Source organism: Suillus bovinus, assembly GCF_016758785.1.
Source record: "Suillus bovinus strain UH-Sbo-P2 chromosome Unknown EDB93scaffold_20, whole genome shotgun sequence".
NCBI lineage: Eukaryota > Fungi > Basidiomycota > Agaricomycetes > Boletales > Suillaceae > Suillus > Suillus bovinus.
This window is the reverse complement of record NW_024542076.1, coordinates 289,982-314,083: the sequence shown is the minus strand read 5'-3', so window position 1 is coordinate 314,083 and position 24,102 is coordinate 289,982. Positions and strand designations below refer to the sequence as shown.

The following is a 24,102-nucleotide window of genomic DNA, read 5'->3' as shown; positions in this document are numbered from 1 at the left end:
CCCGCACTTCGTTCGTATCACTTGTTCGTGCCTTGGACTACGAATAATATGATGTCATGCCACCCATCACACATTGCAAATACAATGCAATGTGCGTGCGCACTACGATACGATGCGAAGCTCGGAACTTGACTACAATTTGCTTTTCATACTCTGCCCTATTTCCTATCGATGACGTTTCAAACAGAGATCCACGTCATAGTGGGTTTTCATCAATTGGGACTGTCAACTCTCGAGAGCTTTATCATGATGTGCGTGGTTTGTTGAATCATTGAACGTTTACAGCACTTGCAATCAGTCACGGAGCAGGATGAGTGGAAGCCTGCCAATGCTACTATTGTGCAGCGATCATCCAATGAATGGAACAACGTCCTTTATCACAAGCCACAATGCACGATGACTCGAACACCATCTGACATTGCCACGTACATGAGACACCACATGATGAGTTAGACAAATCAATAGCATATTATACATATACTCCTCCCCTTCAGATACTACATTAGTTTTGCACCCACAATGGAACCCACCAAACAAACCCTCCTAATCGGTGGTCTCCCCGTCGATATCTACTCCCACCCGACTTCAACGTCCAGCTCCACACACCCCATCCACGTGCTCTTCTTCCTCCACGGCCGTTTAGGAAGCGCACAAGTTCAATACGTCCTCGATATTGTTAAAGCTATTTTGAATGAGAGTTATAAATCAGGTGGGGGAGAGAGGAAGAAAGATCTTATCGTCGTTGCTTTTGTGAGTCACTTTTCCTTCATTTTCGTATGGAAGAAAATGACGATAGGTGGGGGGAAAGGATCACAGGAACCACGGAGCGAGACTTGTAGACCATCAGCGGAATCTCGTATGGAGCAAGGATCCGGCTGAGAATAACGATCAGCATGCGTACGTTGCTGTCCATTCATAACATGGCATAAAGTTGATTTCATTCGAATTCAGGATGGACATGTATACCATCCAAAGTACGTCCAAGCTACAATCAGTACTAAACGTGCATAGTAAATCTGACCCCATTCGAAGCTGGTACAGCACAAGACGTGTCCTTCTTGATCGACCATCTTCCTTCCTTCCTCTATCCCTCGGGTGAACGGACGATTGTGGAATGGGGTATAAGCGGTGGGAGTCTTGGAGGACATTCGACGTGGATTGCGCTCTGTAGAGGTACGTACCCGGCTCGTTTAGCTACTTGTCTACACCCACAATCCTCTAGAACCCCGGCTCACCCTCGGAATTTCCATAATCGGCTGCCCCGACTATATGAAACTCATCTCCCACCGCGCCCAATCCTCAGACATCCCTCTCTCCCCGCCCTACTTTCCTGCCTCCTTTAAAGCATACATAGAATCGCATGACCCTGCACGGCTGGCGTATCGCGCCAATGACGCTTCCAATCCGTTTTGGGGGAAGAAGATATTGGTCCTTTCAGGGAAGGAGGATAAGGCTGTGCCGTGGGCGGCGTCAGCCGAGTTTGTGGAGGGTCTTGAAGTTGGGGAGGGTGGGGTTAAGAGGGTTGTGGTAGAGGAAGGGGCGGTGCATGAGTATACGAGTGAGATGGAGAGGGAGTTTGTGTCGTTTGTGAGGGAGTGGTTGGAGTCGTGAAGGTGTTGTTCGATTTATTTTTGGGACGAGAAGTTGTATTCAAGTTTGAAGGATACATGATCTGGGATATTTTGTAAATCTTGATCGAAAACTACATTACGACCCAAATCGTTGACCAACTCGGCCTGAGTGTACGCAAATGTCCTTGCACATCATGACATCCGTACTCCAAAACGATGGGACCAGACCTAGCTCAGTAGCAGAGTATTCGGGGTGGTAATGAGACACGCTTTCTCTCACTATATCATTATCGAGTAGTTTTGATGTGCAGCCTAACATCGCTTCCAAAATGCGTTCAACTGCTGCATGATAGGTAGGTCTGCGCATATAGATACGGCACCTTCAGGAGGGTTGGTTCTGCAATGGAAGACGAAGGAGCATTGGGGCATAAAATTCCATTAGATACATCAAACGGTTTGGAAGGGCATACGCGAAACAATAAGTCTCCCTTACAGACAAGCATGGACAACACGTTTCAAGAGCATCACAGACCCGCCATACATCGAGATAACACCTTTCGAATCAGCCGACACTTTTAAAGAAAGCAGCGACAATCTCCCCTTACACTTCTCCTCGATCCGCTGCGTTCTCCCCAGATCGATCGCCTAATCGCGTCAATCAACACCCTAGTAGACAGAGCAAGATGTAAGTAGCATGCACTAAATACAACTCCAGGGTGCACTCACCTTCACTTTCTTCAAATCCAGCTCACCCGTAGGTTCGAACACGATTGTTTTTTTAGCGCAGCCTATGGCTCGTTCATCTGGTTTTTACCCGGTGTCTATTCTGAAAAACGCTCAACACGAGCATATCTGTTGGCCCCATAATCAATACCAAACAAAGTTCATGTAGAACTTACACCTAGGTGGACAGGAACATGCGAGTGGACTAGAATTTTTCCACATATGCTCCAGATGTTCTTGCGGCATGCGTAGAAATATGGAGGGACCGTTAGCCTTGGTACTGCCAGTGTGAATGAACCGGCTGCCAGTGAACATCATGCATATGAAATGCTATCGGGTGTTTGTTCCGTGTTGAGAATTTGTCGACGATGTGATGCCCGAAAACAATGGAGCCAAGAAAACTAGATTTTGAAAAAGTTGTACAAGAGGGGAGCACCAACGCTCAACCTCTTGACCGAAATGAGTATACCTAGAAATAAATACAGGGAGTCAAGCCACTGTCGCGCAAAGTTTTAAATGCCGAGACTTCGTCAACTGTACCGCGTGAAAGACGCTTTCAATCCGTTTTGGGAGGAGCAGATGTTGACGCTTTTGGGGGCAGGAATATAAGGTTCAACTGCCCTGGGTAGCGGGCCGCCCGTAGCATCGATGGCCGAGTGTGCGGACTCTGTGGAGGTCTCGAAGTTGGGGAAGAAGTTATTACTATATGGTGGAGGAGCAGGGTACGAGTGTACCAGTGGGATGCAGAGGGAGGCTAGGTTGTTTGTGAAAGTGGAGCTGATTGGCAGTGTCGTGATGCTGGGTTCGATATTCGCCTTCTGGTGAAAAGAATCCAGTCGATGAGTGGGTGTTATTTTTGGAATGAGTTGTATCAAAGGATATATGTTGACAAAAAAACGACAGGACCTTGCGCAAGTACTAGGTGAACGTATCAGGCACTCTTGGTTTGGGGTAGCGCAACTTGTAGGGATGTGAAAGGTGCTGGGGTTCCCAATCGGAAGTAATAAGTCTCTACGTTATCTCGCTGGTTCTGAGTCCGCACCAGTATTACAGGCAATCTCGCAAGCGCCCAAGCAATTCGAAGCTATTCTACTGTTAGCCTGACCTTGTTGCCTTCAAGTTGCCATCAGATGAAGCTGGACTTGAATTTCTTGGAATTTCGAACAGAACCCTGTCCCTGGGCCACCTGCAGTTGGCTTTGCTTATCTTGCACAATTTCAGACCTTCCTTACGCCAAGATACGCTTACGCCGGACACCCTCAGCGTCAACAATGTCGTACACGTGTTCGTGGTGGCTCAGGCAGGCGCCCAACCAGCTTGCGGCTCTTCCCAATTCCACTGGCTTTTACTTTGAGTCCACATACCCATAGCTCTCGATGTCAAAGGCATCAAGTACTGACGGTGCTGAGGACCAGCGCCTCTATACCGACGAGCAGCCTGCCACAGAGCAGGATACTCTAAGACGCACGGAGGATTCAGAGTAAGTTGCAGCTTACTTGGATCTGTCACCCGTATAACAGTAAGATAGGGAGCAGGCAAATAGCGGACCTTCGACGGTGAAGCTACCATCAGAGACGTGAGTGATTCTTCCTTTATGTTTTTGTGCAACTCTTCACTAGAACTGCAGCACGAACATTGGGCCTTCCCAGTCATCAGAACCTCACGAACAGGAACGTACTTCCAAAGATGCACCGGATAGCAATCCAACACTGTAAGTTCCTATCAATATTAATGGCGAGTTTAAACAATCTCATGAATTGTCTCAGCCAGGGAGGAGAAGTCATGGCGGAGAAAGACCAGCCAAATCCGAGTCTCAGTGAACTGTAAGTGAGAAATACGCCAAGCGATCGCAGCTGACAACACCCTACACGCAGAACAAATGTCATGAAGGACGTATTGGATGTTCTCCAGAACTCGACGATTGCGTCAAAGAGTGGAAAAGACGATCGGTCTCGTTTCTGGGGGATGTATAAAAGAGTCGCAGAGGAACACGACGGCGAGTTCCTCGAGCGATATACTACTGACATGGACATCGTCTTGATTTTCGTAGGTTTAGCGTGCTTATCTTTGATCCGTTTCCGAGATTGATGTTTGATCAGTCTGGTCTTTTCTCCGCCGTCAGCTCGGCTTTCATTGTCGCCATGGAGTCTGATCTCAGTCCCGACCCCAGCGACACCACGAATGCTCTTCTCAAGCAAATCGTCCAGATCGGACTTGGTGACTTCACTGCAGCAGGCTCCGCCCCCGCAGACCCAGCATCTACATGGTCGCCAGCTGCGTCGACTGTGAGGATCCAAATGGTCGTATACGCAAGCTTGTCCATGAGCTTACTAGCAGCGTTCGGGGCCGTATTAGGCAAGCAATGGCTCGGGTACTACAAAACAAAGAGATATGGTCGCGGGTCGCAGGAGGATCAAGGGAAGCGCAGGCAAGAGAAGTTTGAAGGCCTCGTCGCATGGTATTTTGATGCCGTCGTGCAATCCTTTCCTGTCCTGCTTCAGATCTCCCTCCTTCTCTTTGGGGTTGCCCTCGGCGCAAATATGTGGCACAAGCAGCCCGGCATCGCCTGGGTCATCATTTCCACAACAGCCTTCGGATTTCTGTTCTATTCGCTAACGGTGATGGCGTGTTTGATATCTCCCGCCTGTCCATTCCAGACGCCGATCTCGATAGTGTTGCAAAAATTGCACATGGACAGTAAGATCGTTTTGTTGGATTCTGGTATTCATCTGAATCAACGTTGCAGAGGTTCTACGCCCAGCATTCAAACGAGTCTTCAGTTATTTCCAGCAGCTCACGACGTCAGCGCATGGTGAGCCATATTTTCTTATATATGCTCATATTTTGACCGTTCTTGTCAGGTGTGCTGCAACGATTGCTTGGTACCGTCAGATCAAGATGGACCCGAATGTCTGAAGTACTTGCGGGTGACGTTCTTATCTACTCTTACACAGGATGCCCAGTGCTCATTTCACTCCACAGGCCCTGTACGTGCTACTGGCGCATTCGCAGGACGCTCTTTTCAGCTGTTATTTGCTATGTTTCACAAAGGGCTGCATTTTTTCCTTCCGCACTCTTCGGCAAAGGTTGTAGACGCAGAAGCACAATCACTCGACCAGGATCTAGATGTTTTGAAGGAAAATGATGGCATCCTTACCCTTGACCTTCCGGACACACCTGTCAGCGATCTCGAAGCTCCTAGCATCAAGTGGCTACTGGAGACATCTACGGATCCTGAAGCGTTTCTTGCCGCCTCCAGGCTCGTTCCGCAGGTCGAATGGCCCCTGGATTTTGACATCTCGGACATACTGCCTCTGATGTATGATAGCTTTACAAGTTGCGTCGACATTCAAGGGAAAATTGTACCATCGTTGGGGGACAAGGCCTCGGCATGTGCAATGGCTCTAACTCATCTATACTATAGGCGTTTTCTTCGGGCATATCCTACTCCTGGCGAATTTATTGTCCGTGGGGAAGCAGACGTGGATGTGCTTGTTCGGATTTACAGGAGTAGTATGCTTCCAGCTGACAAGACGGTGCTTGATACAGCTATAAACCCAGATTTTTCTTGGTGGTCTGTTACTTGGCCCGAAACTTGCCCTGACTCCGTCCTTCAGCGGTTGTCACATCTTCTTCCTTATCACTTTGTTACTGAACGAGTGAGTGGAGACATAGAAAACCTGGCGATAAAGGTCATATCAAATTTGCTATCTTCTCCATCCTCTCCGTCGAATTTAGTAGTAGCCAATTGCACTCTTCTCGCCTGCCTCATGGTCGGGATTCAGGTCGACAAGAAAGACATAGTTCGGATTGATAAAAGGTGCCATCGATTCATTTGGTAGTTTTTCTGCCATGATTGACAAAGAGATCGTGCAGTCATGCTCTGCCTCGACTTAGGGAGTCCCTTTTTGCGCAGTTCCAACAGGCTCTCTGGGCATGGGATGGAGGCGAGCTCTATGAAGATAGCACAGGGGTCACACGCAGGGCATGGAGCCTCATCGACATCATCTATCGTATCCTTGAGCTTGCTGGACATTCATATCATCCTCCGTTCCGCATTATGCGGAACCTGGGTGTATGCAAGAAGATCTATTCACGAGCAAAGTCATCCGACAAATACAGGTCCTGGAATTCGTTGACAGATCTGCGGAAGGCACTGCACTTCACGTTCGCTGCTGCCGGCATTTCTCAGGACCCTGCCCAGATGTGGGATCAGGAGTTTGAGTGGGAAGGTGAATCCCACTCACCAGGAGACTTCGACTGGATGGTGGACTGCCTCGCCTACATTGATGCCGATGACCATGAAATGGCATATGCAACCCTTTTTCTACTGGGTAGCATGAAAGTGTGCTGCAGCCCCACTAAACAACATCTGTTCATCGAGAGGCTCATCACTTACATGGACAGTCACATGCCTCTCCATTTACGCCATGCCGCTCTTTGCGCTGCTCACAGTGCCCGAGAAGAAATTGCCTCGATCGATGCTGATGATGCGAGGCTACGGGACATAATTTTGACCAAGCTCTCCCCCGCCACTATCTCGATCGATGTCATTGATGATGCGAGGCTACGGGACATGGTTTTTACCAAGGTCTCCTCCGCCATTATGACCGCGGTTTGTCCGCACCCAGGTACAACACCCTCCAATGATGGTCCTGACCGCCTTTTCAATTATAACCGCGATATATGCTATCTCGAACTGCTCTATGCCCTCGCGAGGAATTCCAACTGGCACCCTCATTTGTCTAGGAATGGCCATATAGATCGGTGCATTAGCATGATTCCAGTGTACTGCGTTCGCTACTTTCCTCGTGCCTTTTACATTGCTGGTATCCTCCTTCAAATTGCATCTGAACAGACCTTGGTTACATCGTTGGATTCTCTTACAGAGCAGCAGTGGTGGGACGTGATGAGAAGCGCGTGGTACAATCCTCCCTATGACATTTACAGCGCACACTGTTTCCAGCCCCTTCTTGTTCTTGTGGATGGCACAAATCAGTATATGCGGAATGCTTCGAAATCTGATCTGGAGGACCTCCTTGGAGATGTGGATGGTGTTCTCAGAAGACTGAAGAGGGAGATGGGACCAGAGATGCAAAATTTAGAGCAGGGAGAGCGAATCACCACTGCTGTGGAGGAGTTGAGGAATGCAGTCAGCAAAAATTTGGAGAGCCGTGATCAATAATTATTAGTCCCCTAATTATGACGAGTGCTTGCATGTTGTGTTAGCGTAGAAGACATTAGGCAGTACGTAGTAGTACATGTTCGGAAGGCGAAAACGATATTGCATCATGCATGTCATCTATGAGGAACAACGGGTATGACATAAATATTTGGGATATCAGCATGTAGATGTCGACTGGTGGAGGGGAGGTTGTTCTACGAGGTCAAAATTAGACACTATGGTCATAGTAGGCAAGGTTGTGCGCTCGGCTGCCCCATTCACATCCCTTCATCAATATGCACGGGAAGACAAAGACGGGGCGACAAACGCAAATGTATTAAAGCCATTTGTCTCCGTATCACAATCGCACTTCGCTACTGATGCGGAAGCTGATTCACTTGCGACAAACGCCGCAGACTTGTAAACAAAACCATTCATGGAGTTCATATCACAATCGCTTGAGATGAGTATATGTCATGACGTCAGTACTCCAAAACGACAGGACTTTGCGTGAGTAGGTGGGCATATCAGGCAGACAAAGTTGAGCGAGAGGTGCGCCGGCCCGAGAGAGGCACCGGGGGATGGCTTAGCACTCGTCGTGCGCACATGACTTGGTCTATCTAAGGAGTGTGGCGTGCGAACGAGGTCGGGGGAGCGAGACTGATCCGAAAATGATAACGACGAGCTCCACCAAGAGCTAAAGGAGCTCCATGTGTGAGTGAGTTATGCCTCGAATTGGAGCCCTAGGGGTATCTGACCCGGTGATTAACCCTAACCTAGGATTACAAAAAAAAAACATGAAGGCGATATTAAATCAAATCCAATAGCAGAACTCTGGGGATAAAAGCCAGCTTGGATACTCTTAATCACAAAAATCATTTTTCCCCTTCTAAACCTCACTACACTTACTCGCAATGCCTGAAGGTACTATGAGAGCTCTGTGGTACAACAAGGTACCCGTCCTCCACTACCACACTATCCATCCTCTAACCTAGCGACAGCCACAAGACTTTGAGATTAAGCAAGTCCCAATACCCAAAGTCGGTGACAACGACGTTCTCTTGAAAGGTACCTCTTACCGCCCTACCATATTCACTTTCTAACCACCAAAAACCCTAGTATCATGTTGTGGTCAGTGATAGCTACCACATTCCCTCGAACCTACCGTTCTCATATCTTCTGCACAGGTGTATGCGGCACAGACGGACACATCCACGACGGGGAATTCATCTCCAAATTCCCGGTTAGTCTCCCTTATCATCAGTGACGTCACTCCCTATTAAGCTCATCACTCCCAGCTCATCCCGGGTCATGAAGCTATCGGATCAGTCGTCGAAATGGGAAAGGATGTCACAGGTTTCGAGATCGGCGACCGATGTGTTGCTGATGTAGGCCTGACCGTAAGTCCAACTCTACATCCGAAACAATATCCTTACAGTAAAAATGTCAGTGCGACAACTGCTTCTACTGCAGACGCGGCAATTCCCTCCTCTGTGAGAACTTCAACGCCAGAGGCGTTACTCTCGACGGTGGCTTTGCCGAATACATCGTATAGTGAGCACAGCCTATTCTTCCTATGTGATTCTCATTTCCAAATTCTATTTTCGTATCTCAGCCATCAAAGGAAGCTATACAAGATCAAGAACCTTACAGACGAAGAATCAACCCTCTTAGAACCAGCCGCGTGCGCAATTCACGGCCTCGACAAACTCAACCCCCCCGTCGGCATCGAAGTCCTCCTTCTCGGCGCAGGTCCAACTGGGCTCATCCTCGCACAGCTCCTCAAGCTCAACGGCGCCTCCCGCGTCGTCATTGCTGCGAACAAAGGCATCAAGATGGACATCGCCCGCGAACTCGAGGCTGGTGATGAATACATCGAATTAGACCGTCAAAACCCCGATGCGCAGTGGCAGAAACTCAAAGACGATAACCCATATGGCTTCGATGTCGTGGTAGAGGCTACCGGCGTGGAAAAGATTGCCGATATGTCGATTGGGTATGTAAGGAGGGGTGGGACATTGATGATTTATGGGGTGTATGAGAATAAGGCCCTCGTTCATTGGCCCCCGTCAAAGATCTTTGGGGATGAGATCACTGTGAGTTTTTATATATAACTTCGATATAATGCTGATGACGCACCTATCCAGATCATCGGCTCCTTCTCGCAAACATACTGCTTCCCACGAGCAGTCGCATACCTCGATAGCGGAAAGGTCAAGGTGAAAGGGATGGTGACGGATGTATTCAAGCTCGAGGATTACCAACTGGCCTTGGACAAGATGAATAGCAGAAAAGCGGTGAAGATCGTGATCAAGCCATGAGTGCAGATCCGCATCATACGTCCCGCATCGTCACGGAGCTCCCGCAACAAGTAATACCTTGTACTTTTATCCTTTATCTGTATCTTATCGCGGCTCGACAGCATGTATGATACCCATCGCTGTGTCGTCAAGTCAACGCGCGACTCCCAACTCTTATATCATGACGGTACGATTCGATGCGTTCGACTCTGTAAATGACATAGCTGCTGTAACACATCAGGAGACTGAGCGCCGAGTACTTAGCGAGCCGCACACGCATAATGGGGTTTCCCATGTGTTAACACCTGCTGATCTCCATCATACGAATGCGTCTTGTTACTCGGTGTGCCGTTATGGTCAGTGCTGTGCAGGTATTCTCACTCCCGCACGCAAGGCCGGTGCGGGTGATAGAAGCAAGACATTGGAGGGTCAAAGGCGTCTGACTCATGATCCGAGATCCATTTTAAGCTCCCGCTCGCTATCTTGATAGAATCAAGTCAGCCCGAGCTCAATTCGCTACTGACTGAGGACTCACGAGGAACAAAAAAACCTCAGCCTTGAGAGAATAAAACGTCACACAGTTGATATTTGGGTAGTGGGTGACCAACAAGATGATGGCACAAATCACCCAGCAGTTCACTCACTACCCAAGATGACTTGGAATCCACTACAACGAAACATCCATTCTCTCGAGTTTGATTGTTTCCTAGACTCTATCATCGTGGTCGTAGGTCCTAGTGGTGCGTGTTCATTAAAAGTCAACGTCAAGGTGCGACTGAATGAAATACTTGTATAATGACATCTTTCATGCATGGTGGAGTTGCTCCAGCGTTTGCGTTTAGGATTGTCAACACTACTCTAGAAAGGGAGTAAAAAAACTGAGAACGACCGAATATTGAGTATCCGAGTCTTGACCCACGGTTGGAATGCGCCTCGTAACTGGCGACTCGACGTTCCTTGCCAAAATGGATGCGATTTGAATTTAGCTCAGTGCTGTAGAGTAGAGTGCGGATGGTTTTTTACTCCCACACGGTGAAGGAAGCCGACGGTGGGTGATAGAAGTAAGAACGATGACAAAAAGGATTGGATTCCGGATCAGAATCGTTGACTCGGGTCCAGGGTATCTTGTGAGTCGTCCTAGTCATGGCCGACTTGTATGCGGCCCCCACTCTACGCCCGAGAATTCGTACCATGGCAATTGTCAATTTGAGGTCTATTTGCTACTGAGGAGGTCACCGAGAAACAAGGAAGTTTCTCCAGTTCTTCATCGAGAACTTGGTTGGGCACTGACACTGAAAGAATTCCACAGTGTCGATACACAGCCCAGTGAAAGGTAGGAGCACTATGAGGTGTCGTTTGAATGCACCGATAACCATGCAACATATGGTGTAAGTGAGTCCTGCTGCTGCTGGAGAGGTAAGGTCGACTTGTGGAAAACCGAACGAACTTCGGTAGAAGGGAGCCTTCTGAGCGCGGTCATTAGTCAGCGAGCGGCAAGGTAAGTGACGCGTTCAAGTATGTCAGTACTACTTTAGCATTTACAGACTATGAACCCATTTAGCTGGTGAACCATCGTATCTGAATGATTGGACTACTAGCATCGACAGGCCGTAGAACGCTCACCAACCCCAACCCATGTATCGCTCTCCTTCACGCACCACTGTCTTTTCGGCGAGGTTATGCCCTCTCTCGATTTCCTAACCGAAGGACCGGTTTTGGAAGGGCTCCGAGTCCAGGACACAAACCTACCCAGGGACCCGTATCGTCCGCCCAGGATGTGACATATGATTCTGCGTCATCCCAATTTACATACGAGACGCGGTCCTCTGCGCATGATTCGCAGCTTTGGGATGCGAGCCAGAGAACGCCCTCCAGTAACCCGGAGGAAGGTTTGAAGCATCTGTTACTAAATAATAATACGTTGGTAATAACAAGGTGGGTTTTCTCATTGAACCATATATATGATCGTCGAGCTAAATCATCATGAATGTATCATAGGAAACTTGAAATGCTGAGCATATTCATGGGTTTTGAGCAGTCCAATCGATATACTATCTGTACGTGATATTCGAGTCTTATTGGGAATCTATCATCAACATTTGTCTCCCGATTAGCAAATCAAGCTGGTGAACCGCTTGGTTACATTGCTGAAGAGCCACGAGGCATCCTGTCGATGTTCGCCAGACAAATCTTTCGCACGCATCGTCCGTTTCGTGCTTTAGTCATGGACCTCCACGGATCACCTATTCTTTGGGTGCGATCCATAGCACTCCTTCCCAAGTCATAATAAATTCATCCAGTCCCGCAGATTCGTCGTCCATTCGCCTGGATAAACTCGCGCATGTTCGTCCAACGCCTAAAAGACCTTCACGAGTATACACCAGAAGGAGAACCTGTCCTAGATACATTCGCAGAAGTCCAGCAGGAATGGCATCTTTGGCGAAGACGATACCATCTCTTTCTTCGGTAATGCAACGCATCGTTTGTTTTTGTTGTCAGTACCGACTCCCGAGACTTGTGTCGTAGTGATCAGCCTAGGCGCATTCTTTCTACCGCCTCCGAGCCCCAGCCTGAGCCTCCGACAGATTCGTTCTCCCAATTCGCAAAAATCGACGAGGGGCTCTGGGCGTGGCACTTTAACATGCTCGATGCGCGTGGGGCGCCTATTGCGTCTGTAAACAGGGCATTCCGCGGCTTTGGAAGAGAGGTAGGTGCCCGTATCCTATCTCTGCATTTCAAAATGTCGTTCAGGAGCTCAACGACTCCGCAGATTTTCACTGATACAGGTTCTGACATGCCACGTTGCTGAGATGTTCTTACTGATGTGATGGGGGGGCATATCTCGATTGATAGGACAATATTTCGTGACTTTTGACGCCACGGGCCAAGACGCATCCGAGACGCCGCAGCAGCCTGCGGTAATAAGGAACCTCACTCTTGACGAGCGTGCGGTAAATATATCTAGGTTGTTTCATCGTTGTCATTTTTTCTTATTCTTTCGGCTATAGCTCGTGCTTGCAACAGCAGGTCAGTAGCCCAAGTATTTTGACAGTGTTGAATATTGATGCCTGACAGTTAACATCGATTATGATTACTTCTCGAGACATTCGGAGGGTCATGGATTGGGGCTCCCGATGTGGTGGAGCTCGGGGGAATGAAGGTATTCGGTCATATTATCGCAGTGCTTTATCACAGGGTAGATAACAGTATCGAGGGAATCACAGTAATCCATTCCAGCACCTTTTTTTTCAACGCTCACTATGTCCGTCTTAGTTCCTGAAGGGCAACAAGAATGAACGAGAAGCGTGCTTGACGTTGCGATTGCCATGTCCTTGGTCCGCGAAAATTCGTAATGGCTCCGAGTCCTTCAAAGTTTTAAATTTCAGTTCAAACCATACGCCCTCTGCGTTGCGTGTTTGTGTGGGGAACGAGGTGCAGTCTGCTTGAGGCCAGAAGATGCAACTTTCGGATGTGACATTGTGGGGTACTGGAAGCTGGATCGATGCTAACGTTGAAAGGCTCGAACATGGCGTCTATAGCCTTGTTCAAGATTGTTTGTCAAGCAATCGAATCGGTACATATCATCCTTCCTGAATCCTGGCCATGATTGAGGCTAGGTAAGATACGGATACCTAGGCTCGAGGGCAGAACACTCGTGACACCAGTTTCACAGGATATGTTTAATGACATGCCTATGATGCTCAAGAAAGTGGGATACAATACATCTCCGTAAGTAACTACCATTGTTCCATACTGATGCATATGCTACCTGACGATGGATGAGCTCTGCTCTAGACTAGACCTCCATGACTTCAAGCCTGCTAGACTGCCATGCAAAATATGAAATAAAACCTGTCGAAACATCCCAACTTGCATTGAGCAAATAAATCCTATTCTTGTCGAGCCATATGCCCTGTAATTCGAGAGCACCTAACTTTCTGTCCGATACGACCTCGACATAAGGCAAGGACGTTGTGATTTCCAAGTTTTCCTCTTCAGTGGCGCTTTCCATGAAGGAACTTATTTCTATCGCAGATGGCTCTCTGACCACACGCCCAAGACCCCGTCTGTTCTTCGCAGCTGTCGGGCTGAAGTCCATCAGATGTACTTCGTACTCCATGGGACGTGTGCCTGGCGTGCCGAGTGCGAAAACCTGTAGAACTCGACTTCCACTAACGTGGACTTGAGTTGAATATGGGTGCCGGAAGATACGAGTATTTGAAGGGCCCCAACATTCCCATGGTTTTGGCACTGTTGCCACAACTCCGTCAAGGTCGAAGAAAATCCTCGTGGAGATGATGAAGATCAGAGTAGCAGTATTATAGGACGCGGTGAGGCATAATAGTTGATGCGTAGGATCCGAGGTGTACCTCACTGTTTGAGGTTGGGCTTGCACCTGCATCCGCTCAATATCATCAATAGGAAGGAGGCATTGTATGCGCCACAATCGGAGAGGCAATCTGAAACACGCCAGTAATTGTGGCGTCTGGGACATATCCGCGATCGAATAGACCTCTAGATCGCTGGCGACAACGAGTAACCTATCATTTCCGAGGAAACAGAAATCGACCTGGTTTTCAGATGGGTAGGGTACAATATCGCCGTTGAGAACGCTCTGAATTTGAAATCAATCGTTAAATCTTTGAACCATCTCAAATCAAACCTCACCCTCGATATTGCCGAGTTTTGCCAATCCCAAATTTGCCACTCGGTTCTCTGGGTATAGTGATTCCTTCTATCATCAGGTGTAATAACCAAAGAACGCTGCAAAGCGATATGCTTCCCATAACATTTGAGCTTCGCACGCGTTGTTTCGACGGTGGCGTCTTCGTATACCGACGATTCCGATAGAAGTAGCGTCCGTCCAGCAGCTTGAGGGTGAATACCATCACTATCAAGGGTTCTGAGGTCAACATAGACCGCCTCATATGATTCGAAATCATTCTCGTGAGTAACATAATACGCGACAGCGATCAGGTTTTGTGCTGGGTCCATCAACACATCCAGGGTGATTGAGTGGGGCACCGGACACAATGTTCCTGGAGACCAGTAGTGCTCAATTGTTTGTTGTGAGGGCTTGGGTAGTATTGGAATTATCGCGGCCACGTCATTATAATCATCCCACGAGTAGAGATGCCCATTAGTGACGAGCTGCTTCGTCAGAATCTTAGTATATAAGTTTTCTTGTAAGGTGATTGTTTTGAAAGAGTGCATGTCAAACTTGAACCATGCATGGGCCCTGTTCTTCAAGGTCTGTAGACGGTTGGAAATAGGAATGTGATTATTTGTGTTGGGGACAGGGAGTAAACGTTGGCCGCTGAGTTCGACGATGTACTGAAGCTCGGAGGAGGACATGTACGTCTGACGAAGAGCCTTACATACCTGCAAGGGCAGTATCAGTATAGAAGTCCATCTAGGACGAGAATCACATCAACACGATCATAGGTTATTACGACTCACAGATGTACAACGAAGAATATCTCGACAAGGAAGAAAGCTGAGAACGTAAAACCTCAGTTCTTGAGCAAGAGACAGGAACCCTGCCTTGGGCTTTATTGCGTAGTCCACTCTCTCGACATCGCAAGGTGGGCAACGAGACTCGAGCATTGCATATGAGTGGGAAGTCGTAGTAGGCTACGCCTGATGGATCGAAAGTATTTGAGTGAGAAGGAGCAAGAAGAGTTACATAACTTGAAGTTAAGGTGGACTATTTAGGAACACAAATGCAGGCCAGGTAAGTCTTTCTGACTTGACCGATGCGGTACTCTAGAGAACTCACACTAGGTTCTGTACCACTTTCCAGTTGGCCGTCCTGGCTGTCATATTGTCGCTCTCATCATCGGCCCTAGCGTAGGCTTGTTTTCACCGCGATATTCACAGGCGCTCACAATTTGACTATCAGATCTCTATGCCGCTGCAACGCCTTTGCATTGCATTCAAATTTCTCTGGGTTACCCGGAGCATCTCGCATCTCTCTATCAGTCTCGCCGACGCGCTAGCTTTGCATCACAACAAGAAACGTATTGCTACTGACAACTGGCATGCATTTATGAACGTGGAGCGCACTTCTCAGACAAACACTGCACTGCGTGGAAATATTTCCTTGAATATGTGCAGGCTTTATTCATGTGCTCAGTGGTATCATGATATAGGTATTGCGCTCGTGTCAGCGACGAACGAATGAGTATATGCGACTCCTTCGAATTCCACGATGTCAGCGGTCTTTTATATTGTAAGTTCATACTTGATCTTACTCATTCCAATCGTACAAGTATTGCAGCGACGGCAAATGCGGAAACTATGCAACCGCAGGCAGTGATGATCCAGCCATCACGGGTCATCGCACGGCTGGTTCTTCAGGGACCTATGAAATAGCTGTACATAATAATTGCATTGACGACTGGCCCCAAATTGGATCGTTCGAGTCCAGGGTCATACTACTTCAAGTTGAGGATGGGAATGAGTGAGAGGGGGAACTTGGTGGAGGCATTCGTTCTTGGTATACCACCATCCGGCGCTTCGCTAACAGTGAGATTTGAGGAGGATGTTTCAGAATGAATTCAAGTATTAGAAAGGGAAAGCCCGACGCCGGAAAATACCGAAAAACTAGAGATTGAAACTTTGAAAGCACTGAGGAAGTGCCGACCCGCGCGGTATGTCAGCAGGTTACTAAGCGCCTTCAGATAATTTCATTTTGAAGTTCAAAAGTCGTGACTGCGCATCTCATCTGCCAGCCTGGCGGCCTTCATTGGTTAGCATCGTTGCCATCGCATCGTCGAGAAGACTATTCAGAATCTCATACATTGCCTCACCCTACTGCCTTGAAGTAGTAAGGCCCATCAGGAAAACCCTATTACACCCCCCATTGTGATCCTCAAGTGCACTAGTGTCCATCCCATGTGCGTTCTTTGCTTATCTCTGTGTCTCTACGCCTCCTTCTGCAATCGTGCTTTTTCCAGTGCATGTCTTATCCCTAACAACTACCCAGATTCGTGGAGGTTCGGGCTGATGCTTGAGAAAATCCTGCCTGACCTATACACAGATTCATTTGCACATGGACAGCTGTACACCCCACTTCCAAGAGCATGACGTTGCTGAGACATTCGAACAGTATTTCCAGAAGAAGAGAAAAATACAACAGCAGATGTAACTTCTGAAAGCAAACGGTGTGCTTGTAGATTCTGAGCTGCGCCGGGGTCTGACCTAGAAACCCTCTCAGAGCTTCTAATAGTGACAGTGGGTGCCTCGCGTCTCATTGATATGCCGTTCTTATCGTAGATCAATCTATTGAGTCACCAGGCATGACATCTCTCTGTCAAAGTTCAGTTCTCCACCTCCGTCTAGGATACCCAGGTCAGTGAAGTTCAGGAACACTTGAGCTGTTCCATTTTTCTACTCACAGATCAAGTACGGGTTCATAGCCTCTAGTGAGTTTCCATCAGGGAGCATCACTACTGTAATCCTTTGTAATCCTCCGTGATCATCTTGGCACAACTGACTGATCATGATGTAGTATTGAACAGAGTTAGAACAAGTCGTAACGTGTGCGCTCGTAAGCACCTTTTTTAAGCTTTCAGCATACAGGATTTTATGGTTTTGGCTGTGCACGAATTGTTTCCATCCGTTAATGGAACAGCTATCTTCCTGACATTCAGACGTACTTAGCTTAGGCCCATCTGAAGCTAACAGGCATGAGCATAATATAAATGCTCAGATGTCGCTGTGTGAACTAATACCAGGTCATACCCCTCCTTGTATCCCTCTGTACACCGTAATTCCACACTGCAGGTTTCTTTTCCTCGCTTGACACTTTCAATAGGATCAGCCAGGATGCGACTCTGGCAGCTTCCAGTCACGCAAGACGAAACCATCACTTGCTACGATGACTTGGGTCATCCGAAAAACCACGGTCTAGAGCAGAGATACGTCAGCCCTACTACTGGGATCTGTCGAAAGCTTGTCGTGCAAGCTGTCACTCCCTCCGGCACGTCCGAAATCGCTGTCAGCAGCCACACCAATCAGGCAAGCAAAATCGCCATGTGGCTGTTGGCCAATTTCCCTCCCATACGAGGGTGGATCATTTTTAGATGGGTAATGATATGGTTGTGGTTTACGTTGAAGCTCTTCTGGTCAGTCCTCTGGCTGCTCATGCAGCTTTTCTTTCTCATCGACTCGGGGGATGACGTCGGGGAGGACAACGAGACGTACAACAGTGGACACTACAAACCATATGCTCGCAGTTTCCGGGGTCAGCTATGGGCAGCTCGTTCACCTATGGAACATTCTTCGCGCATTATCGATGAGGGCGAGATGGATATCCCTACACATACTCTTTATCCTCGACTTCTTATTATCCGTGACCCGGTCCGAAATGAGTGGGTCCCATGTGCAGATCGCGATACCATTATTCATACCAAGTTCATCGCCATCTCTTTCAGTACCGCTGATGCATACACCCAAGGCGCAGATGACGAGGCACTTCAAAAGGCTCAGTTCATAGAGGAGGTTCGTGCAGCAGTGCTCGGACAGAAATACGATGCGTATTGGCTCGACTTGGAGTGTGTAGGAAAGATGCCATCAGAGAAGAATCGTGATTTGTATTGCATGGCGGACGTCTACCGTGCAGCAGATGTGACTTTGATCATGCTCGGAAAATCTACGGCTGGGGAGAACGAGTGCTGGAGAAGCTGGGGCCAACGGGTATGGACTATGCCCGAAGCCCTCCTGGGCCCTCACCTTCGCTACAAGTTCCGAGATCGGGAGGCGGTTACGCCGTTGTCATTGTTTGAGCTAGCCAACCTGGCTTACACAAGATATGATGTCGAACAAGCTATCATCAACGCGTACAGCGGGAAGGATCCGCTTGAGAGGCTGGAGCGCTTGACGCTGTTGAAATCAGCTATATGGCAGCGTGCTACGGCAGCTTTAGCACCAGGTGTTGCTCCCCCTCCAAAGCTGGATATGATAGGAGACTCCGAGAAGTCTATCATCGGTGGGCCGTACCCGGCTGCGCGCGTGTATGCACTGATGGGCTTTTTTGAACATCGGATTCAGCCAAACTACTTAGAGGACGATTTGCACGCTCTTGTGAGGCTGTCGATGGCCAACGACAATGACCGTATCGTTGAGCGCATGGTATCCATGCTGCCCTTGACCACCACCAATACGGCGTGTTGGTACTCTGACGATGATATTTACGGCGCCAACCTTTGGGACATTATACCAGAGATCCAGGTCGCTGGTGTCACGGAGAATGGAGCTCTTGTAGTTGATGGGTGTCGGATGGCATCCATCAGATGGAAAGATTTTCCGGAGGTTGCATTTGAGCCCACAGATTCCTTCAGGCGGAACGTCATCGGTTTCTTTCCGTATCTCTCATTGCCAGCTCTCATCATCGGGCTAAGTGTTCTTACGATCAGCCGAGTAGGAGGCATCGCGCTCATCGTAATCGGATTTGTGTTCCTTGTTATGTCCCCTTGGATGCTCGTTTTCAGCAAATCTGGGCGTATCATCAGTACACAACCATGGTTGATTGGAGTAAAAGGGGCCATCAGCATCAAAGAGGTTGAGAAGCACTTGTACGGTGGTGCCAAAGCGCACTTCCCAAGAATGTATTTCACGCCGAGTGGATCAAAGTTCTCGAGGCCAGAAAAAGGTTCAGAACGGGGAGGTTCGGCCGTACAATATGACGATGCCAAACAAGCGGATAGTGGACCCGATGCAGGACACATCTATACGCTCATCGATACGTGCTCGTCGACGATGTACTATTTTCGTGCAGAGCGACCGCCGACTGTGTGTATTTTCACCGGACGTGAGGGAGGGCTCGGGAGGTTTGTGCTGTGTTCGGAGAGGTGTGGTATTAATGAGCTGCACAAGGAAAGCGTGTTGAGAATGCCGACGGAGATTAGTCAGAGAATGCTGTTATACGGATGGGTCGCGCTTGGATGAGATTATTCATTATCGTTTTTACTAGCATCTAAATCAGTGGTTTCTCCGGTGAATATTATTGTATACTACTTGCATCCCTGCGTAAGCATTGCGCGGTGGCTAGTAGCTATTATGAGAGCAATGCGGAAGTCAGACGAACAAACAGATAGGAGGCTTCCTTGCTGTAAGTGTATCTCGTTTGTGATCATCAGACAAATTTACTAACTTACACGTTCGCAGCCGTCAAACTCGCCAACTCCAAGTAGTACTCCCAGTGCTCCCATTACCCTCGACTCTCTGTTCGTGCCACCACCGTATATCTATTGCGGCCCGGCAGCATGCGTGGGGGAGATCAAGCATATCGCACCATGCAACACCAGCCACTGGCGCACTCGACAACCGCCAACAGCACTACAGGAGTCACTTCAAGGGGTGTGGACGACCATGAACATTACCAGTAATAGACACCGCGAGGGATCGATACTCGAGGGCTGCCGGAGCCATCAGAAATGCATCGGAATCAGACATATAATCATCATCAAGCTCATCATCGTTGTCGTCCAGCACAGCTGCGAGTGGCGAGCCTCATGAGGAGTTGGGCTTGTCCTGCGAGATGTGCTTGAAGTTCAGCCTGTGTTGGTTGCGCCATGCTTGAAGTTTGAATTCACGAATTTCGGCGTGGCGACGCTCTCAATAGAGTTTTACAGATGTAGAAGTTTAATAGGTAATGGGCTGAGCTCACGAACTGAGCGCTGAGCAGCCGTAATGCCCATGGCTCCCGCAGCCACGTGGCAGGAAGTTCGCCAGTGGCAACCCGGAACTAGCCACGATCCGATGAGAAAAGTATTCTACACCGCCACCCGAAGTTATTCTAGAATCTTTCGACCCACGGGCGCGATGGTACAGTGGGAATGCAACGCGAATTTCTCTAAGTGCGACAACCTACAATAATGAAGCAGCAAATGCAAGGCGGACCGGTCCCGCTTGACGTCGAAAGCTACCCAGTTGCACCAGAAGGGCTGGACCTAGAGCAAGTGCACGTATACGTGAGGCATGGTACGTCGAGTTCGCGTTCGCGTCAAGTTGTGTCAATCACCGACAACTTCATATTCTACTCTAGGCGAACGTACGCCGGTCAGAGTACGCATGTCGGATCCTCCAGCATCCATACCAGCAGACTGGCAGATGTGCAACACCGCAAAAAGCTTTCACGAGACCGTAGCTGGGCATAGTCCTACCGTAGATGACGGATTGTGGTATAGGAAAGTTGTAGAGAATAGGCACGGAAAGACAGCTGAGGGATTATGGTACGTATTATTACTCGTCATGCACGCGTTCAACTCGATACGGTATATAGCCTCCTGGGGGAACTCACAGATATCGGCAAAAAGGTGAGAGGGTTCTATGCGACACCCGATTCCTTGGCTTACGCGTTTGAGAACAGTCCACATATTCCTTTGGGACGGCATTGCGAAGCCTATATGTAGATAGGTAAACATCCGAGCACCTTCTTGCTTTCGTCTCACTCGCATCTTTCCGAAGATTGAAATTTCTTCCCCCAAAGCTCGAGGATGAGCGTTTGACTTACTTCCGGTAATTCTGTTCACCATCGCTTCGTGGCCCGCGATGAAACTCACACACGTAGCTCTACGAACATCGCGCGGACAATCGAATCTCTGCAGCACATAGTCCACGGATTATACCCTCCATCTACCTGCGCTCCAGGTACGATACCCTCTATCATCATACGGTACGTCTTCACACATGTCACAGAAGTCAAACTGATGTCTTTGGTTTTAGTAATGGAATAGACGAGAATCTCGTCAGCAATACCCTAGCCTGCAAGCGGCTGGCCCTCTTAGAATTACAATTTGCTGAAGGTAATCACGTACTCTTATCTAATATTCCACAGATTGGTCTAACATGTTCCAGCTGCTGTCGCTGTTTGGAATCAGCGTTTAGAACCGTTGGATAAGAAAGTTTCTAAATACATAGGCGGTAAGCCATTGCGCCTTGACGGAACTCCTCGAGCTTCGGGGATTCTTGATACAGTATGTTTTTCAGGGCAGGACAGACGCAGCTAACTCAATGCTTTTTCAAAGGTACGCTCGGCAGCTGCTCACGGTTTCCGAGTCCCATCAGAATTCATGGATGACGATGTTATCGGTTTAATTGTGTGATAAATTCACCCTTTCATCGCATTCTCCGGTTACTTATGAATCCCTAGGAAGCAGCTGTAACAGCAGAGTGGTTTGACAGTAAGCCCCTAGTCCATTACCCTACACCGTGTACGAGTATTGATCGTCCTCTAGTTTGTAATGATGTTTCCTTACGTTCAGCGCAAAATCTACTAAAATCCTTATATTGATAATTAGTCAAATCAGAAGATGGCCGCCGACTAGGAATGGGCCGCCTCCTCGCAGACGCTTCAGAAGGAATGCAACGCAAGGCCCGACTCGATTCAAAAGAGCCAACAAAACTCCTTGTGCACTCGACGCACGACTCGACGCTTGCGGCATTGCTCTGTACATTCGATGTATTCGATGACAAGTGCGTTGGTCCTACTAATTATCTTCATGCCAACAATTCTCATCTTTGCGCGTGCAAGGTGGCCGCCATTCACTTCATCAGTAACATTTGAGCTCTTCCGAAGACAAACTCCGGCTTTCGAACAAACCAATCTCTCGGGCCTCCGCGCTCTTTCATCAGTTTGGAGACGACAGGACGAACATTGTGAGTATTAAAATGTGCTGAGAGACGATTCTTGGTAAACCTTATCCCCTTCTTTGCTAAACCTAGATGTCCGTATGCGCTACAAGAATAAGAACATGGTGCTTCCTATGTGCGCCGAGAAGGGGAAACATCTACCGGGTTCGCCAGAGTTTTGCACGTTGGAGGCGTTTCAGCGGAAAGTAGGAGAGTTGACGCCTAGGGATTGGGTCGGAGAGTGTTTCCCACGACCATAAGCGTGGTACTGGTTGGCATTGTTGCTGGCATATCGTTTGGTATTTATCAATGCTTGTTTAAAAAACCGAAGTTTGTTTAGATGGGTTTCTGCGCTAGCTCAGGCACAGACGCTAAGTAACATCCGGCACTGCATAACTGGACTTCTCCGTTCGGATTACCTGCCAATGAAGTTGATCATTAATGCCAGCACCAACGGTCGACTTTTCGCGTAATGAGACATCTAGCCTCTCCCTCTTGATCGCTTGGCCAGTGCCTGCCAGCCGGTATGCGATGGTGGCAACTTTTTGTGAGTGCTTGTGCGAGAAGAAAGTCCCAATAAGCCTTTACACTGCTTTCATCTTTTCAGCTATAGTGGACGCGATGGTTGATTTTTCAACACCACCAGCGAGACACAGATGTTTGTAAGGATTACCAATCGTTTGACGCCAGAAATTGCTGCAACAACGCTTACCTCAACCACCAGCGTCAACACCATCCTCGTCTCCGTCAATACTCTCGTTCTCGTCACCGTACCTACTCGCAACCGAGCCGTCTGGCCATCTGTCAAAACCACCATGGAACTTCGTTATCCTGTCAATACCTTACTCATTTATACCGTCACTCACTCTAATTTTCGTACCCTCTTTCTAGACAAAACGCCACTTCCGTCTGGCTCCGTTTCTCGCATCTTCGGCCTGTCAAATACCCGAGGACTCTTAGCCCTTCGCAGTATAAAATAGCCATGTATATTCCTACAAAAAGGCAATAGACTTCAGTATCGAAGCCCCGTTCTCGCACTCGCTAATGGCAGAAGCCCTTCCTTATAATTGTCTATCCTCTCAGACGCGCCTCGTTCTTCATCTCGTTTCTCTCGTTTACGATCCATCTGACCTACTGGCTATCTATCCTACAAGTGGTCTTATACACCCTCTTCGATCTTACAGTCCCTTCTAGGTTCTTACATGTTCGTCTGGTCATCATGTCGGTCACGAACTTGCGTTATACGCTTCCGAAGCGCGACACCTGTGTTTTCCATGCACCGTGAGTGGAGCTGGCAAGATTAGGGATCGAACATGCCTCAGCCTGTATTCGATGGACTTGGAAGTGCACTGACATGAGCTGCCATGTACGTGACACCTCAGGCTGCACATGATAAGTTCTCGTTGAGAACTGGAGCTTAACGAGTCTAGAAAAATATATGGAAGTTGTATGCAGAGTTGCAGACATCAGATTCGATGGCCAATACACGACTCGGGGACCTAGTGCTGGTAGCTGGATATCACTTCCCTAAGGATGACAGTAGACAGAACATCATCCCAGGGTATGTTCTTTATATTACATAGAGCAGAACGCAACCTGACTGATGTCCTGCCATGATAGTGACCCCGAGCTGATGTCGACCCAGACATTCATTCTGATGGTCAGTTGTCTAGAGGAGACTGATAACCCAGAAACTACCTGTGTAGAG

The 24,102-nt window shown here is 48.4% G+C and overlaps 10 protein-coding genes across 10 annotated transcripts; 8 read left to right on the top strand and 2 right to left on the bottom strand.

Annotated features, from left to right (window-relative positions):
• Positions 1-397: 397 nt before the first annotated feature.
• Positions 398-1,659, top strand: EDB93DRAFT_306786 (Alpha/Beta hydrolase protein). The gene is made up of 5 exons (XM_041456039.1): positions 398-750; positions 809-897; positions 952-974; positions 1,033-1,173; positions 1,223-1,659. Exons 1-5 carry the CDS (start codon positions 520-522, stop codon positions 1,609-1,611), a joined length of 873 nt encoding a protein of 290 aa, XP_041308765.1. The 5' UTR covers positions 398-519; the 3' UTR covers positions 1,612-1,659.
• A 2,186-nt stretch (positions 1,660-3,845) lies between these two features.
• EDB93DRAFT_306889 (uncharacterized protein) lies at positions 3,846-5,470 on the top strand. Its single transcript, XM_041456040.1, has 9 exons — positions 3,846-3,870; positions 3,922-4,005; positions 4,061-4,117; positions 4,169-4,340; positions 4,394-4,991; positions 5,043-5,106; positions 5,156-5,221; positions 5,277-5,281; positions 5,346-5,470. The coding sequence occupies exons 3-7, from the start codon at positions 4,077-4,079 to the stop codon at positions 5,208-5,210; spliced, it is 930 nt and encodes a 309-aa protein (XP_041308764.1). The 5' UTR covers positions 3,846-3,870; positions 3,922-4,005; positions 4,061-4,076; the 3' UTR covers positions 5,211-5,221; positions 5,277-5,281; positions 5,346-5,470.
• Positions 5,156-6,245, top strand: EDB93DRAFT_307437 (uncharacterized protein). The gene has a single exon (XM_041456042.1). The coding sequence runs from the start codon at positions 5,333-5,335 to the stop codon at positions 6,134-6,136; it is 804 nt and encodes a 267-aa protein (XP_041308763.1). The 5' UTR covers positions 5,156-5,332; the 3' UTR covers positions 6,137-6,245.
• Positions 6,246-8,372: 2,127 nt separating this feature from the next.
• On the top strand, positions 8,373-9,779 carry EDB93DRAFT_1249430 (NADP+-dependent D-mannitol dehydrogenase; the record flags this gene model as incomplete). Its single annotated transcript, XM_041452856.1, has 8 exons — positions 8,373-8,411; positions 8,460-8,526; positions 8,578-8,589; positions 8,646-8,701; positions 8,757-8,858; positions 8,909-9,012; positions 9,074-9,554; positions 9,606-9,779. 8 exons carry the CDS (start codon positions 8,373-8,375, stop codon positions 9,777-9,779), a joined length of 1,035 nt encoding a protein of 344 aa, XP_041308762.1.
• Positions 9,780-11,340: 1,561 nt separating this feature from the next.
• On the top strand, positions 11,341-12,916 carry EDB93DRAFT_1083357 (Scramblase-domain-containing protein; the record flags this gene model as incomplete). The annotated part of the gene is made up of 9 exons (XM_041445759.1): positions 11,341-11,693; positions 11,757-11,815; positions 11,873-12,012; positions 12,067-12,224; positions 12,285-12,465; positions 12,529-12,544; positions 12,612-12,709; positions 12,767-12,785; positions 12,834-12,916. The coding sequence occupies 9 exons, from the start codon at positions 11,341-11,343 to the stop codon at positions 12,914-12,916; spliced, it is 1,107 nt and encodes a 368-aa protein (XP_041308761.1).
• Positions 12,917-13,320: 404 nt separating this feature from the next.
• On the bottom strand, positions 13,321-15,691 carry EDB93DRAFT_305364 (uncharacterized protein). The gene is made up of 4 exons (XM_041456037.1): positions 15,538-15,691; positions 15,219-15,465; positions 14,427-15,140; positions 13,321-14,373 (listed from the first exon to the last, which is right to left on the bottom strand). The coding sequence occupies exons 2-4, from the start codon at positions 15,363-15,365 to the stop codon at positions 13,555-13,557; spliced, it is 1,680 nt and encodes a 559-aa protein (XP_041308760.1). The 5' UTR covers positions 15,366-15,465; positions 15,538-15,691; the 3' UTR covers positions 13,321-13,554.
• On the top strand, positions 15,485-16,091 carry EDB93DRAFT_306457 (uncharacterized protein). The gene is made up of 3 exons (XM_041456038.1): positions 15,485-15,608; positions 15,661-15,990; positions 16,031-16,091. The coding sequence occupies exon 2, from the start codon at positions 15,667-15,669 to the stop codon at positions 15,940-15,942; it is 276 nt and encodes a 91-aa protein (XP_041308759.1). The 5' UTR covers positions 15,485-15,608; positions 15,661-15,666; the 3' UTR covers positions 15,943-15,990; positions 16,031-16,091.
• Positions 16,092-16,199: 108 nt separating this feature from the next.
• EDB93DRAFT_1140122 (uncharacterized protein) lies at positions 16,200-17,073 on the bottom strand. Its single transcript, XM_041449260.1, has 5 exons — positions 17,051-17,073; positions 16,978-16,994; positions 16,747-16,924; positions 16,589-16,657; positions 16,200-16,509 (listed from the first exon to the last, which is right to left on the bottom strand). Exons 1-5 carry the CDS (start codon positions 17,064-17,066, stop codon positions 16,460-16,462), a joined length of 330 nt encoding a protein of 109 aa, XP_041308758.1. The 5' UTR covers positions 17,067-17,073; the 3' UTR covers positions 16,200-16,459.
• Positions 17,074-17,588: 515 nt separating this feature from the next.
• EDB93DRAFT_1083385 (uncharacterized protein) lies at positions 17,589-19,709 on the top strand (the record flags this gene model as incomplete). The annotated part of the gene is made up of 2 exons (XM_041445761.1): positions 17,589-17,891; positions 17,952-19,709. The coding sequence occupies 2 exons, from the start codon at positions 17,589-17,591 to the stop codon at positions 19,707-19,709; spliced, it is 2,061 nt and encodes a 686-aa protein (XP_041308757.1).
• A 929-nt stretch (positions 19,710-20,638) lies between these two features.
• On the top strand, positions 20,639-22,654 carry EDB93DRAFT_1249426 (histidine phosphatase superfamily; the record flags this gene model as incomplete). The annotated part of the gene is made up of 13 exons (XM_041452855.1): positions 20,639-20,744; positions 20,809-20,995; positions 21,046-21,079; positions 21,133-21,179; positions 21,231-21,281; positions 21,334-21,438; positions 21,489-21,568; positions 21,621-21,739; positions 21,791-21,862; positions 21,916-22,003; positions 22,064-22,238; positions 22,297-22,421; positions 22,488-22,654. The coding sequence occupies 13 exons, from the start codon at positions 20,639-20,641 to the stop codon at positions 22,652-22,654; spliced, it is 1,356 nt and encodes a 451-aa protein (XP_041308756.1).
• Between the last annotated feature and the right edge of the window lie 1,448 nt (positions 22,655-24,102).